Source organism: Cynoglossus semilaevis, chromosome W (assembly GCF_000523025.1).
Source record: "Cynoglossus semilaevis isolate Cse_v1.0 chromosome W, Cse_v1.0, whole genome shotgun sequence".
Taxonomy (NCBI): Eukaryota; Metazoa; Chordata; class Actinopteri; order Pleuronectiformes; family Cynoglossidae; genus Cynoglossus; species Cynoglossus semilaevis.
In genome coordinates this window covers 9,266,228-9,283,356 of record NC_024327.1, presented here as the reverse complement: position 1 = coordinate 9,283,356, position 17,129 = coordinate 9,266,228, and the positions used below count along the sequence as shown (strand labels likewise).

The window sequence follows — 17,129 nt, the reverse complement described above, 5'->3', positions numbered from 1 at the left end:
AAAAAAAGGGAAGCCACCTCAGGTTTCCTTCAGGTTTTACATCGTTATTATGTACTTATTACAATCTTAACATGGCGATTTGACATAAAACGTTAACTCTTTTATTTTATTTTATTGAGTGTCGGTATGAATTTCAGCAAATAATTACTCAATTGTTTGTTTTTGTGAAGTTTGACTTTTTATCGATCTTTTATTTGAGCAATACTGGGGTCTTAGCTTTTGCATTCTTAATACATACATATATGTTAAGAGGTTGTTAAATGGTTGTAATGTTAAATTTTATTGCTCATATTTAAAAAATAAAGCTTCCCTTTACAGCCATGTGGTGTTCTCACGTAACTTCTGAGCACTGATTGGTAAAGACTGCTTCAAACAAGGATTCTCCACCAATAGGAGCTATGTGGAAATGCTGTAGTTAATCAAGTCAGATAAGACCATGCAGTTCGGATGTTTTCTCTCTTTGTCTTTTGTTGGTCTTCCGTCGGTCTCCTTATTTGGGCAAGAAACCAGTTCTGACCGGTTCTGTGTCCCGTCTCTATCTCCAAGTGTAACAGTCGGTACCATTCAGTGCTGTCCATATCATCCTGTTATGTAAACTATCAGCATGCACACCTGTCTTCAGCACTTTTCCTTTTAGTACAGCACAATAACAGCATTCAATAACTGTATAAATTGATATGGAAACTTAATACAATGAATATATTGTAAAAATTGAATAAATGTATTTAGAACATCTTAACATTCCCTGCTGTTTTACATATCAATTTAAACTGTGAAATAGAACAACTTCTCATTATCAGTCATGTACAACTTTAATTAGTTTTTCTGCACAGACATCATTTCGGAACTATAGCACAGTTGAACACTTCAAACAGCTGAGGTGTTCTCGTCAATCTGTGGGGCAGTGGGAATGAGAGAATAAGTTTGTTGGTACAAGGCATGCACATACATTAGTCTACTTGATACCATTTTAGCAATCATTGACTTAATGCACGGTATTACAGAAGTTGAAATCAAACAAAGCAAAATAAAAACAGTCAAAACAGGCATAAGTAATTTTAAAAGGATACTCCACCAGGAACTGGAAGTGAGCCAGGAAAGCAGATTTTTGTCCCAAGTCCAATGTGAATCATCTTTTTGTGATTGGAGATGTTCCTGTAAAGCTTGCACTTCACCAATGATCTGTGTAATATTATCAGTCGAATCAGGAATAATTGTACAACAATAATCACCAACCAGGGCACATACCTCTCCCTTCTCTGCTAGAAGGAAGTCTGATGCCATACGATTTTGCATAATCATGGTTTTCATAGCACGCTTTTCAGGATCATCTTTAACAAATTCAGCAAGATGTAGCACAGAAGCAGTAAGATTCTCTAGTGACCAAAAAACGTCATTCATTCTATGTCCTAGATATGCAACACCATACATTGGAAAAAGAGTCATAAAAAATCCTTTAACATTACTAAAAAGCGGAGGCGACTTTGTTTCTGTAGTGCTACGTTTGTAACGGTGAATACCGGTAGAATATTCAGATTGAGTTAAATTTACCTTAGGTACAACTACAGAAGCTGGAAGTATTCTAGCTAAATAGCATGTACCACACTAGTCTTCTGGTAACCAGAGATAAGTTTTAGAACCACAATGCCATACATATTCTTAAGGACGCGGCCACCCCCAATTTCCTGGAAGTGCCATGAGGAGAGGTTGTGTAGAGATCTATTTTTGTACACCAGATCGTTCACCTATTGCAGAAAAATTAAAAGTGGCTAAACCTGTCTTTGAACAGTTGTTGTCCCTCCAGTGGGTGGCATTAAACATCCAGTGTGTAAAACATTCTTTGGTGCCATATCTTGATATTGGTAGTTCATCAGAACATAGAGATATACCTAGAAACTTGGGCTTACAGGGTGGTTCACGACAGTAAGGAGCGTCTACTGAACCACAATTTCTTTTGAGACAGAATGGAGCCTTTATCGGCCATCGTGCAATACCTAATCCTTCTAAATTAGTGTAGTTTGTTTTATTGGAATATGTAGCAGGCTTACGCCATTGTGCATATTCAGAAATTCGCAAGGTAGCCAAATCTGGCATAAATACACGCAGCTTAGTACTATTGCCTTTGCAGTTGTGAAGGGCTATCGAACAAAAGAACAAACATAACAATCAGTTAAATTATGTGCTGCTGCTGTGAAATTAGCAACTTGAAACCAATGATTGTCCTCATGGTCGTGATTGTCCAGCAAAGCTCTCCATCTCAGTAGATGAGATGAGTTGTTCTGAAAATAAGATGCAGTTCCATTCATGTTATTATTGTCTATTCTTGTTTGGTAATCCCACCACATAATTGGAAACACAATAATGAATGTGATAAAAGTGAAGAAACATGATGTCCCTCTTATTCCACACAGTCCACATTACACATGCTGCTGTAAAATGTGTCCCATTATCTGAGTAGACGGAGTAGATTTCTGAGAATCCATATCTCAGAAATATTGCTGTTTTGCACGTGAACTCAGCATTGGCATTAGCAGTTGGATGAATTTCAGTGCATTTACTGAAAGCACAGACAATGACTATGTATCTATATAATGATTTTGTAATTGGTTTAGTTCAATATAGTCCATGTGTAGATGTTTAGAGGGTTCCTTTGGCATCGGAAATTAGCCTTGTCTTGTTCTTACAGCTCCTTGAGCATTATGTTTTAAACAGATTATGCACTGTTGTACATGCTTCTGTGCAGCTTTTTGAAAAATTTGAACAGTAAAAAACTTGTACTACTCCAATCATCCCTGTTGTTGTCACATGGCACTGCCCATGGGACACATGTGCAGCCCAAGAATAGAGGGACGGTGGCAGTACCGGTTTACCTGATGGAGTATGAAATAAAATACCATTTTCAGATTTAGTCATATCAGTAGTAGGTTGCATAAGAGATTGATGTTGTAGAAGAACACTATTGTCAACCTGATGTGTCGACAATAGATTAAGAGCCACATCAGTCACATGCTGTCCAGTAGCTATAGCTCTAGCAGTACAGTCTGCTAAGGCATTGCCCAGGGACACAAGATCAGTTTTAACGGTGTGTGCCGGGCAATGTACAATAGCTAAAGCTGAAGGAAGAGAGAGAGCATGGCATAAGTCTTTCAAAAGATGAGCATGCTTTACTGGACTGCCAGATGATGTGGAGAAATCACAAAGATGCCACATAGCTGTGTGTGTGCGGCAAGCATTAAAAACATATTTACTATCAGTGTAAATTGTGACTGGAAAACCGGAAGCATAGTGGAACGCCATGTACATAGCTTTTAGTTCTGCTGCTTGAGCAGAATAAGAAGATGGAAGTGTGTCTGAGAGCAACACTGAAGTAAGAGTTGTCACAGCATATGTAGTACAGGTGACACCAAAAGTGTCTTTCACAGATGAACCATCAGTAAACAACCAAAGTGAATCAGGAACTGGTTGATCTGACAGGTCTGGTCTGGGTGAATAAGTAGTCAAAGAACAGTCTAGAAAGTTATGTGGTTCATCATCTTGTGATGTAGGCAAAAGTGTAGCAGGATTCAAAGTTGTACATCTAATAACAGTCAAATGAGGCTGTGAAAGTAATGTAGTCATGCAGTGTAGATGTCGTGCAGGTGACAGAAAAGAAATACGGTTCTGATTCAGCAGTACTGAGACTGCATGTGGGACATGAAGTGTGAGAAGGTGATAAAGTACAAGGTCAGCACAAGCTATCACTGCTTCTGCAGCTGCAACAACAGCCTGTACACACGGTGGCCAGCCTGCAGCCACATTATCTAGCCGTTTGGAGTAATAGCACAATGGTCGTTGTGATGGGCCGTGTTTTTGAGTCAACACAGAAGTCGTGTCCATCTTTTGAATCACAGTAAAGGCTAAAGGGTTTGCTATAGTCAGGTAATTTTAGAGAGACTACGGATTGTAGTGCTGTTTTCAATGGAGCCATGCACCTTAAATGATCAGATTGTAATGTGATTTTAGTAGCTGGTGCAGAACTCATTGGACCTGAAAGTAAAGAATATAACGGTCTAGATAATTTGGAGTAATTTGGAATCCATTGTCTGCAATAACTAAATGTTCCAAGGAAGGACATTAGTTGTTTCATAGTTGTTGGGGCTGGCAATTTACAGTGTTGATTCTTTCTAGTGACACAGTTTTTTTTTCTGTTTATCATCTCATGGTTTGTATGGGCGACGCCCATCACTTCTGTTACCATCTTATCTTCCCCTACGTGCTCTAGCACCTTCGTTGTTGCGGTCGTTTTTTCTGTCTGCGAGGAGCTGTACATACTCTCGCAAAATGCCCTCTCCTACCGCAATTATAGCACTTGTCATTACCCTCCTCATAGTCAGAGTCATCATTCTGTTGCCATTGTTTTCTTTGCTGAGGCCTAACTCCCTGATCAGACCATTTTTTACTTGGCAATGAAACAAAAACTTGTACAGGCTTATTCTTATCTTTTTGTTTATTTGCCTGATATCTGTCCCATGCATGTTCTACATGTGCATGGAAATCTTTTAAGTAACATGTTTTCAGCGCAACGCAGGAAGTCTCAACCATGTCTCGTACAATTTTAGGCAGATAGTCCAAAAATCTGTCTTTATATAATGGATTGTAGTGGGTATCAGTTGGTTGAAGACCTGTATTGCGTTCAAAATTTGGTCAAACCTGGATTCAAATTCCTGCATGTCTTCATCATCTTTTAATTGTGGTGCATTGTTAATTCCAGCCATTGTTATGTTACTGTTTTGTTTTCAGATTAGTTGTTTATTAATCTTTTTTTAGTTACTTAGCAGCCGTGCTATTATCTGTGTTGGTTTGAGCACTAACTGAGCTAAATTAGCTTGTATTGCTATGTTAACATATGCTAATTTTTAAATCTCTGGACTCTGAATGATAATGCTAATATTATACAGGCTAATGCTAATTAGCTTAGCATTAGTTCAGCCAACTTATGCTATGCTGATTTATATCAAAAGTTCATTAAGATTTTCTAATGCTAATACTTAGCCTAATGCTATTTAGCGTAGCATTAATGCTATTTAGCTTAGCATCAATGTTTTTTAGCGTAGCATCAATGTTATATAGTTATGCTATGCTAATCTATGCTAATTAAGTAGTGCTAATTAATACCACTACTTTCCTTAGTTTTAATAGCAACTATGCTATTTAGGCCTACAGCTAATTGCTAGTTGCTAGGCTACTTCGGCTATAGTTTACCCCCTGAAGGCACACCCCTAAACTCCTCCTAGTGGGAGTGTCTTTGTTTTTGCCTTTTTCCAAATTTTTAACTATGCAGCGTTTATTTCAAAATGGCGTTTGTAATGCAAGACAAAATGGCAATTCCTTCAATATTTCGTGGACCATGTTTGGGCATACTGCATAACGTCTTGATCTTCCCATGGTCTTTTTGTAGATGTTTTTTAACTTGTTGGAGACGTTTACGCTCCTTCTTAGTTAATTCTTTGCCTTGTGTTTGTCCCATATTTTAACAAAATAATAATAATTATTAATAACTATATTGTTAATTAATAATATTATAATAATAGCAATATTTCAACAAAAGATTGTGGTCAATGATCAGTCACTCACCCACAGAAATCATCGACTGTACCAAGTTTCCGCGGTACTTAACGCACCGCAAGAACAGCTGTCACTGTGAACCAACTTTCTCAATTTTGACCACAATCAAAACAAAATAAAACACTTTAACTTTTATTGTCTCAGACTGTCTTTATATACAGTTTAATTTCTCTTGAAGACAACCATTCACACAATTCTTATTCACTCAAAACGTCTGAACGATCGTGTTCAACCTCACATCAGACACTATTAGTTTTTAGTAGGAAAGTCTGAACGGTCCCTGACCTCTCATCAGACACCATTACCTTTTTCAGGACCTACTATTCTATTTTTGACTTTCTTAACTTTGTCACTTTGCGTGTATTATACTCACTTTACTGCGCGCAGTAATTCTTTATCTTGGGATCGATGTCACCAAGCACCGCTGGATCCGTGGAAACCACCGAAGCCTCAAGTCGGCCTTTCAGTGCTGAGTTGTTGTCTCAGACCATGCATGGATTTTTGCGATGACCTCCTGGTTTTCCAATGATGTCTTGGATTTTGTTGATCTGGCTTGAAGGACCAAGTTATGTCAGGAAACTTTTTCTGTTAGATAGGACTGTATAATATGCTGTTAGTTCATACCCCAGTTTCCTAACACACAAAGATTCAAATAAAAATCAAATAAAGAATCAAATGCGAGATCTCAAAGTTTAAAAGTTTTACTTGCATCAAGGAGTGCAGAACAATGGTTACATTCAGAACTGCACTGAGAGAAACCTCAGTGCTCAAAGCTTAAATTCAGTTTTTTTTTTACACACTTCAATGGTCAGTACCTTGGCATTCCCTTGGTGTTCATGCGCCACTTCTGAGCACTGATTGGTAAGACTGCTCCAAACAAGGATTCTCCACCAATAGGAGCTTTGTGCATGTCCTGTAGTTAATCAAGTCAGATAAGACCATGCAGTTCGGATGTTTTTCTCTCTTTGTCTTTTGTTAGTCTTCCGTCGGTCTCCTTATTTGGGCAAAGAAACTAGTTCTGGTCGGTTCTGTGTTCCGTCTCTATCTCCAAGTGTAACAGTCGTTACCATTCAGTGCTGTCCATATCATCCTGTTATGTAAACCATCAGCACACCTGTTTTCAGCACTTTCCCTTTTAGTACAGCATAATAACAGCATTCAATAACAGTATAAATTGATATGGAAACTTAATACAACGAATATATTGTAAAGATTGAATAAATGTATTTACAACATCTTAACACTCTCGCTCGCTCTCTCTCTCTCGTCTGTTTTCTGAGTCATGTTCAATCAATGAGTCCAATCTGTCATTTTTTGAGTGACAGTGAAACACTTGTCCATTGTCTTGAATTAAATAAACACTGTCTTTGTGTTTAGGACAACCTGTTCTAAAATGTAGAAACTCGCTTGTCTTAAATTGTAGCCTGTTTCTGACAGTCAATTTTATGTTGTTTTTTTTTCTCAGATAATCTTTATGGTTGGACGGGGCTACCTGTCTCCAGACCTCAGTAAACTCTGTACTACCTTACCCAAATCAATGAAAAGGCTAATTATTGACTGCCTAAAGACAAAAAGAGATGAGAGGCCTCTGTTTCCACAGGTAAGTGTGAAATCTGTCTATTTAAAATCCATATAAAAATAAGGCGACGACTCGGTTTTTTGCTGTGGTGTCATTTGATAGTTTATTGTCTGAATGATTATTGTAGGTCTATAATAGTATAAAAGAACAGATCCCATTTAGAGGATATTTGTAAGCAAAGTACAGGAAATGACAATTTACCTTTTTATGTTAAGGTTTCAGAAGTTAACATCTGAGGCTAGTTCTTATGCCTCAACCTTACACTTACACATCTTTCTTTTATTCCTCAGATCTTGGTATCCATTGAGCATGTGCAAGACTTACTGCCAAAAATCGAGCGGAGTCGTTCGGAGCCGTCGCTCCACCGGGCTGTCCATGCTGAGGACCTGAATCCCCTTCTTTTCCACACCACAAGGCTGATGCCCCTGTGAGAAAACCCTGCTGCTGCGGTCACCTGTCCAACTCCACTTCATTCCTGTGTCTCAACCAGGCCACAAAATTCACATCCTGCTGGAAAGTCTAGAATGTTGATATAATCAAATCACTAAACTATTTGTTGTGATCAAAAAGACAGCACAACGGTAAAATTATTTTAAATGTTGGACAGTGTGATCATAATCCAACATTGTAATCTGTTAAACTCAGCAATGATGCCTGTTGTTCCAGGTCACCTGATAAGCTCACATACTTTAGATGCTCAGTGCAGTCGTGCTTCTTTCAAAGTATAACAATATCGGTGAGATCCATCTGCTGTGGAAGAAACATATCCTGAGTCACTTTGTTCACGATTTAGTCTTAAACTTCGTTAATAGGGAATAATTCAGCCTGTCTTCTCTCACTGACCACCAAGTGTTGTCTATTAAGCCCCGTCCCCTCCATTCTTTGCTCACAGACACAAAGGTTTTGAATTATTATATTTAAATGTGGGATGTGTTTTTTCGGATGGACCTTAAGAATGGTTGTAAAGAATCGACTTGGGTTTCAATAATCATGAAAATGTTGCTTGCTCTTTTCATGTAAGAAGCCAGTGATGCTACATGATTTTTCTCCTATGGAAAGCATTTGAAAAGTGGCATCTCTCCAGTGTTGCAGCTTTACAGAACTCTAAATATGTGGTTTATCACTTTAATGTTGGTCTCTACTTACTGACTTTTGTGTGACCGCTTACCCATTTCAGCACACTGCTCAAAATCATTCTTCAGTTGCAGGAGAGAGAGACTTTGTTGATCAGGGTGCAGAGTCCCCAGGTCCTTGTTTTCTTTCACACAAAAAGTGATGCGGAATTTTGTTAGAGGGCCTCTTTAGCTTTTTCGAGGATTACAAAGTTAATCTCGTTTGTGGCACTATTAGGAGGGGCTAATGTTCTGAAAGTTCTATCCTTACTAAAAGCAATTATAATCCAGTGTGTTTTCTGCTTTCAGTTCACAGACTTTCTAATTGATAAACTTTCTGAATGTACTCCTTACTCATCTTTACCACATTCAATTTGTGTTGATAAGATCTCCTATATTTAATATGCTTACATGCAGTGAAACTAGGGGCTGGGTACCCTGATAAATCTATTTTAACTTATACTGGTGTTTTGTGGTTTTGTTGGTGGTCCTGGTTTAGGTGTCAGTTGCAGGAGTTTGTTACAGTGAATGTTTTCGGAGCAGTAAGAGTGAAACCTTCCTCTGTCTTTGTCTTATTTACTAATATTCGCTGTTTTGGAGGTGCTCAAATGTTAAGAAAGACTGATGGGTCATTTTTAGCATCCATGTTTGGCTTCTTTGAACAGAAAGATTCTTTTACATGGTACTTTCTGTTCCATTGGATCACTCTTACCCTCATACCCTTTCACTGCAGGGCTCAGCAGCCATTTATACAAATACCCAAAGCACAAATGCAAACAGCAAACATTTAAAGACAGAGTTTCTTATACATACTCTAAAGTTATGTGTAACACATTAAAACCAAAAATATTTAAGTATATCTTACTGAATAAAAAGGAAGACAAGCTGTCTAAGTAATAACAACAGAATGTTTTTTTAAAGGCCCAGTGTGTTAGAATGAGTGAGTGTAGTGAACTCTTAGCCTAAGCCTAAATCCTTCCCTTAGAACATTCAGATGAAGTGTGTTCCATGGCACAGCCGTGCACATTCAGAACATGTCAGTCTGGTGCAGTCCTTCAATGGAACATTAACGACTGAAGTCTTGTCTCTCTTTACATTAAAATGTAAGACAATAGAGTTCGAGCCAATTGGATTAAAAACTAGAATACAATACAATAGGCAACTCATTAGAGACCTCCTCCTCAGCTGGCACTGAGGACATACATTAGGACCAAGTATTGTTTTTTGATGCCTCTGGTCTTTATTCTCTCCAATGTGTTCACTCAGTTTAAGGGAATTCAAACCAATTTTTAAAGATTAAGATGATTTTAAAACTTCGGCAGTTACTCTTCAGAATGTTAAAAAAAACAAAGCAACATCAGGATCTTTCATCTCTTCTAATAATGTCATAGCAGATTATTAAATGTGTGTTTCTTGAGCCCACTCGGACAGTACACATTACAGTTTAGCCAGCTTTATTTTGAAATGGTTAATTTGACTTTTAATGTGGACCATTTTGCTGCTGAGAGATTCCGTCAGACACCTGCAGGGAGCAATGGAGGAGGGAAAATCAGTCTTAATACAGTAATTTGTCTCAAAAGAGATGATTATGTTCAAGATGATGATGCTGTAAGAGTTGTATTTTATTTGTCTTTTTTTATATCTTTAGGTGAATTGAAAAACTTGTTAATAGTTTCAGAGGTGTCAGGGTTTTTGTTTGCAATAAATGCTTCATTCTGCTGTCTACAGTTACATTTTTTTACCAACATTTTACTTGTTTTTAGTTGTTGTGTGATGGTTTAAAAAAATTAAGTGTAAGAGAAATCTTAGTTTTTTTTTTAGTTTCTTTTTTTTGTCTTAAAATGTTGATGCAGGATTTATTCTTTAAATAAATTCAAAAGTATTGTTGATGAAGAAAATAATTTCAGCAAATATAGCAAAACAAAGTATTGATATAAGGAATAACATTTCAAAAGTAGTTAGATTTAAACTCACTGCTTATCCAGATATATACAGAGCTAAAAGCCAGGAACAAAATACATTTTAGTCCAGAAATGGCTAGGAGTAGAAACGGGCAGGTCAAATGGCCAACATAACATGATATAGTTTCAAATTTTAAGTTAGTATTTGTGAGTGAGTGAGTGATTTTGTTTCAGGAAGTGTGAAGACTGTAGGGTGGGGTTGAAAGAGGAAGTGGTTGAATTGTTAAATGTACAGCTGCAGGTGATGGGTGAAGGGTTTCACTGCAGACGAAGGAGAACAATTCTACAATGAAAAGGAGGACGAGTCACCGCGTCAGAGTAAAAACAACTGTACAGAACAGTTTTTATTAGAGCAGTTTCAAAATAGAAGCGTGAGCTGCTGCAGAAACATCACATTTTGTTATCACGAGAACACAGGAGTATTAAGGGCTGAATGTCCTACTACACTGTGTGCACAATTATTAGGCAAGTGAGTATTTTGACCATATCATTTTATCCATAATTTCGAACTCCAAGCTGTATAAAATTGAATGCTTATTGGATTTAAAGCATGATGAACACCCTATATCAAGGTGTGCATAATTATTGGGCAGATTCTTCTCAGGATAAATGGGCCAAAAAAGAGATTTAACTGACTCTGAAAAGTCAAAAATGTTCTTTTAGAGGGATGCAGCACTCTTGACATATCTAAGTTATTGGGGTGTGATCACAGAACCATCAAATATTTTATTGGAAATATTTAACAGGGTCGCAAGAAAAGTGTCGAGAAGAAAAGACGCAAATTTACTGCCAAAGATTTGAGAAGAATCAAACATGAAGCTAGCAGGAAACCATTAACCTCCAGTGCTGCCATATTCCACAACTGCAACCTACCTGGAGTGTCAAGAAGTACGAGGTATTCAGTTCTCAGAGACATGGCCAAGATAAGAAAAGCTGAAACCCTACCACCTCTGAACAAGACACATAAGTTGAAACATCAAGAATGGGCCAAGAAATATCTGAAGACAGATTTTCAAAGTTTTGTGGACTGATGAGATGAGAGTGACCAGATGGATGGGCTCGTGGTTGGATCAGTAACGGACACAGAGCTCCACTTCAACTCAGACGCCAGCAAGGTGGAGGTAGGGTACTGGTATTTTTAAAGATGAGCTAGTTGGACCTTTTTGGATTGAAAATGGATGCAAAATCAACTCTCAGACCTACTGCAAATTTTTAGAAGGCACTTTCTTCAAGCAGTGGTACAGGAAAAAGTCTGCATCTTTTAAGAAGACTGATTTTTATGCAAGACAACGCTCCATCACATGCATCAAAGTACTCCACTGCGTGGCTGGCCAGTAAGGGCCTTAAAGATGAAAAACTAATGACATGGCCCCCTTCTTCACCTTACTTAAACCCTATTTAGAACTTTTGGGCCCTTCTTAGGCAGGAAATTGACAGTGAAGATAAATAGTACACCTCTCTGAACAGTGTCTGGGAGGCTGTGGTTGCGGCTGCACATAAAGTTAATTCTGACCATCAAGAAACTGACTGACTCCGTGAATGGAAGGCTTGCGACTGTTATCGAAATAATGGGTGGCTATATTGGTCACTGAGGGTTTTTTTTTTTAATTTTAGAAATGTTTATTTGTAAATTTTGAGTTTATTATTCTCACTTTAACAAGTAAAAATAAACAAGTGAGATGGGAAAATCTTTGTTTTTCATTTAGTTGCTTAATAATTCTGCACACTAATAGTTGCCTAATAATGGTGTACATGTAGAAATTGTCTTAAGAAAGCCAAAACTTCACTTTTACTACTTAAATGTTCAAGTTTGAGGGTTTGTTAACATTTTGGATTGACCAAGTGTTGGAAGAATTTAATTTATTATCATTGCTTCATGCTGTACTGTCACTTTAAGAAACTGTTTGCTTCTCATATCTAGTGTGCTCAAGACTGATGGAGAAATTTCCAGACACAGTAGCACTGTAGTTGTACAATAACAAAATGAATCCTCAAAAATACAACTTGCCTAATAATTGTGCACACAGTGTATATAGGATGTGTTGTATATTTAGACACTACAGATAAACATAATGTAGGTTGTAAATGCAATAAAGAGTGATTAATTACAAAAACACAGAGGTTGACAGTGTGAGGAAAACACAAATGATATAACTTCCTTTGTTCGATTCCTTTGTCCTATAAGTGGACGTCATCTATATATATCTATAACTTGTACCCCAGCCCTGATTTGCTGATGTGGCAGTAGAGCGTCATAGCAAAACACATTCCCAACACCTGTGACAGACCAGAACAAAAACATTTTTATTGTTGTGTTGTGTGTAAATAGTACTTGTACTTCCAATTATGATGAAGACATTCATACATTAAAATTTAGGAGATTAATGTACTGGTTTAAAATGTATTGTTAAATCCGGCTCTTGCAGAGTTAAGGCTAAGAGTCTTTCTATGTACAGTAGAAAAAAAAGTTCATCTGTAGTACAAGAACTTGCTCTGACCCTATCTTACCTCAATGACACAGAGGGCAATGACAGAGATTCCTATTGTCAGAAAATTATCCTCCACCCATATCTTCAATTTTTTATAACATCCCTGAGAACAGAGAAAAAAAAACAACAAATGTCATTACATTTTACAAAGTTAAATTGGAGGAACTGAACTCTAGTTATGGCACAGATCACGTGACAGTAATTATCTGGAAAGATTTTTATAACTATAAAACAGCAGGCTGTTGCCCACCACAACTTCCATTCCTACCTTCTCTCTGAATGGAGGTCTGGGAATTGTACATTGGCTCTTGCAGCAGGATGTAGGAACTTTGTTTCCCCAGTCAGACTCGTTCTTGACTCCACAGCAATCAAACTGAAAGAAATGGAAAGAATCGGTGAACTGCTATCACCTTTATTTTTCATCATCATCACTGTCATCATGACAGTGTCAGCACATATGTCAAACTGTCTTTGGTTTTCTTTTCCTAGTTATTGTAGCGATAGCCTCACACTCATTTCATCTACTGATCTTCAAAACTTTAGCTTTGAAAATAAAAATGTTTTAATGCTGACTTTTCTTTGGTACTAATATCCATTCCGTATGTCCTTAGCAGTACATTTAACTAAACAGTGACTACTTGTTATTCAGTGTCCAGTGTACTATGGTGTACATGGTGTTAACGTAAGTATCTCACATTCTTCTGGAGTAGATCCCACTCATTCAGTATTGTTGAATTCTTTGCTTTTCCATTTTTTACCTCCTCCAAACCTTTGACGAGCGTCTCTTCAACCACTGACTCAATCTGAGGAGAGAGGTGGGGTCAGGATTTCAAATGTTTTCTGGTAGAAGTTTCATGTGGTGAAACCTGCTCCCACCTTTCCATCAGACACCAGCAGCAAACAGGCTGCTGTCAACTCCACCACCATCAGGAGAAACAGCAGCAGGAAGTACTGTCAACAACCACAGAGGAGATCTGTGATTTACATACATCTTTGTGGATCCTGTGTGTGTTTGGTTGTACGTGTTTGTTTGTGTGTGTTACCATGAGGAGCAGACAGCGGTTCTCCTTCAAAGCTCCCAGAAACCCCAGGAAGGAGACACAGGTGATGATGATTCCACTGACCATCAGCATATTAGCAATGTTAAAGTTAGCTAACTCTGGTATGAGGGCAACCACTCGGAATTTCGCCATCAAGTAGATACCAAAACTCAACACTGACACACCACACATCTGAAACCAGGAGGAGACAATGGGCTCAACTTAAAGGTCTGATGGATCACAGAGTGTAACATGTACATGATGCTTTGGTTCATGCATTTTCCAAATGTGTCAAAAGAAATATGTCAATTAAAAACCAACAAAAAGACAAGGACTGATTGAAACATTGGACTTGAGTTAACGTTAGGACTACCGAAAGATCACCAACTACATACACCTTGTGGGCCAGACACTCAAATATAATGAAATAAAAATCACACTTTTTTCAAATTAAGTCATAAATGGTGGGGATTACTGATAGTTATTTAAGTCTCAGTTGTTGTTTTTTGCAGTTGCCGTAGAAGGTGTTTTACACAAGTTAACAGCACTGTGTTGGTCATATCACTGTGTCATACGTACGAAGCACAGGAAGTTGGTGACACACATGGTGTACTTTAAACACTTGAGGCAGCCGTGAGCCATGGAGCCACACTACTGATCAGACCTGTGAACATAGAGTTAACAAGAGCTCAGCCAAGAATTTCAATTACTTTTAGAAAAATAATTTAGTTCCACAAGTAACAGGTCACTTACAGTATATATATATATATATATATATATATATATATATGTATGTGTGTGTGTGTGTTTGTGTGTGTGTGTGTGTGTGTGTGTGTGTGTATACTGTATATAAATGCCACAAATTACAAGTAAAATGAAGTGAAACTGAAGGCAGCAGTGTGTGTGTGTGTGTTCCTTCCTGCAGTCACATTACAAGAAGAAAGTACACCAACCCTAAAATAAACTTCTTATTTATTCACGGTTTGAATAATTCTAACAGTGAGTCATTGATGACATCACAGCTGTTGCAGCCATTAAAAATCTTCACAAAAGTACCTGGACTACCATCTAAACAATTAATAGAAAAAAATGACTTCTCAAAAAACGTCTCACAGTTTGTCAGAAATCATTGTTGTCAGAACGCAGTTTGTCAAATCAAGAAAATGTTTATTTTTTAAAATGTTACAAATATTTGTCAACAAAAACATCTAATGTAATAATTTATTTTTCTGCCGTGTGTTGACACATGCAAACATTGTACTTTAGACATGAAATGACAGCTTAATTCTAAATTAAATCAAAACCTGTGTATCGTTGTTAAAATGGTTTAATATAAAAAAATCCATGTTAAATATGGCAGTACGTATGACAAAGTGAAAAAAGGTGTCTATTCTTAATTTTATTTCATAATGAACAGTAGTTATTATCATGTTTTATCTAATAACAAGAATAATGATTGATATGCATTTATAATTAAAATGATGAAGTATAAATACGTATATAAAGACTGTCATTCATTTTTTTAAATGTTTATGCTTTTGTAGTCAGTGTTTTTTATTTTTTAGTTTGATTAATTATCAATTTGGTAACATTTTTATGTATTTTTTATTTTATTTTGTAAATTTCAAATGCATAATTAGCTATTTTGTTTTTATTGCAAATATTTATAATTATTATTTTCAAAATGTTTATTTTATATTTTTCTTCTTTAAATATGCTGAGCAAAATATAATATTTTGCATTTTATTGTATTCAATAATATCACCATGGAGATGGAATTTAAATTCCTCTTTATGTTCAGCACATACTTTTAAATCAACAATAAAAAATACTTAAATCGTTGAATCTACACAATTTTGTGTTTTTAATTGTTCAATTTTGTTTACTATAACATATATTGTTTTAACATCTTAAGGATTAATATAAATACATGAGACAAAGTGTTTTTTCGGTTTAATTATTGGCAGTTCATATTAAAACTTATTCTAAAGTTTCAGCGTTAACACACTGGATTGATTTTCTAAGTTTAACAACGCTTTTTTTGGAATCTCTTGTCAACATATTTTTACATCACAAAAACACTCTACCAACAGAAACATTAGAACTTTACTTTAAAAAAATGTAATAAAGCCAAATTGAGGTCTTACCCGTGTAAAAGAATAAGAAAAACACGTAGATTGATGTTGTTTTCACCTCAGAGCTCTGTTCCCCTGCTACAGTTACTGTCCCTCACTTCCCCTTCGCTCTCTGTTTCTTCTGCTCCATAAGGGGTTTTCAGCAGAAACACTCACTTCCTGTTTCTGAAGATGTACATACATGGAAACCTCATTGACCAATGATGTGCAGCAGAGAACAGGCTAAATCAAGGCACTTGTCTGTGTCCAAAAAGAATAAAAATATAAATGTAGAAGTCCAGAATGGAGGCTGGTGTTGTCACAGAAAGACAGACTCTACCATTAAATATTAAATATATATTTACATATAAACTATATATGTATATGTGTGTGTGTGTATATATACATAATGTTGATTTACTGGTTTTATTGTATGTTATTGTTATTTTTATCACTATTATCACAAGTGTATATGTACACATATCAGGGGGGAAAAAATCACTATTCCACCATGACATAACATTACATCACAGTACTAATAAGGCAGCTTTCATTACTGTTTCCATTCAAACCAGTTGTCTGACATATTTTGTGTTGGCTTTAAAGTAAAGGTTACGTAGAAAACAAACTCTATGTCACCATGTTTGTTTTTAGTTCCTTAAAGTCTCAAAATGTTGCGCAGCATAAATTAATGCAGTCGAAAACCACACATTTACAAATGTCCTGAAGAGGCCAGGACTGTGGTGGACTAACACGCCAACATGTGAGTGTCAGGTTTATTCTAACATAAATGACGACAAAGTAAACAACACAAAAGACGTCTGGATCTTTTTCTTGCAAGGGGAGAGTGCAGCTTACTCTTCTGGCAGCTTCCTCATCAACTCCGAGTTGCTGCACCCTTCCTCTGCTTTTTATTTAGTTTATAAAAGTATCAGATTACATAACATTTGATCTTGTGTGAGTACATGGAGTAAGAAGCTGGAAGTGAAAATGGGTGGGAATGGGGTGTGGCAAGGTAAAGATGAGAAGCAAGCAGTTTCTTAAAGCGACAGTAACACACTGGAGTAAATATGGGAAGCAAGCAGTTTGTTAAAGCGACAGTACAGCATGAAGCAATGATAATAAATGAAATTCTTCCAACAGTGAGTTTGTCTGTAGTTTTGTGTAAAACATTTATTAATTTGTCTTTTAAAAGTTTCGTTTGGTGACATTGCGGTTTTGCTACTCAAA

At 36.8% G+C, this 17,129-nt stretch overlaps 2 protein-coding genes across 4 annotated transcripts in view; one reads left to right on the top strand and one right to left on the bottom strand.

Moving 5' to 3' along the window:
• The window catches only part of LOC103397124 (serine/threonine-protein kinase A-Raf-like), a 22,400-nt gene extending 12,374 nt beyond the window's left edge, over positions 1-10,026 (top strand). For both annotated transcript variants that reach the window (XM_008335360.3, XM_008335359.3), the window contains exons 15-16: positions 7,070-7,204; positions 7,474-10,026. In XM_008335360.3, the coding sequence (XP_008333582.1) occupies positions 7,070-7,204; positions 7,474-7,614 (276 nt within the window). In that variant the 3' untranslated portion in view covers positions 7,615-10,026. The remainder of the gene's footprint in view (positions 1-7,069; positions 7,205-7,473) is intronic.
• A 911-nt stretch (positions 10,027-10,937) lies between these two features.
• LOC103397123 (leukocyte surface antigen CD53-like) lies at positions 10,938-16,062 on the bottom strand. Of its 2 annotated transcripts, none has more exons than XM_008335358.3 (8): positions 15,933-16,062; positions 14,365-14,449; positions 13,789-13,977; positions 13,622-13,696; positions 13,441-13,548; positions 13,014-13,118; positions 12,765-12,848; positions 10,938-12,533 (listed from the first exon to the last, which is right to left on the bottom strand). In XM_008335358.3, the coding sequence occupies exons 2-8, from the start codon at positions 14,425-14,427 to the stop codon at positions 12,462-12,464; spliced, it is 696 nt and encodes a 231-aa protein (XP_008333580.1). In that variant the 5' UTR covers positions 14,428-14,449; positions 15,933-16,062; the 3' UTR covers positions 10,938-12,461. The 2 variants fall into 2 exon arrangements, with proteins under 2 accessions (XP_008333580.1, XP_024908575.1); XM_025052807.1 differs by having other exon boundaries at positions 13,504-13,548.
• Positions 16,063-17,129: the final 1,067 nt, after the last annotated feature.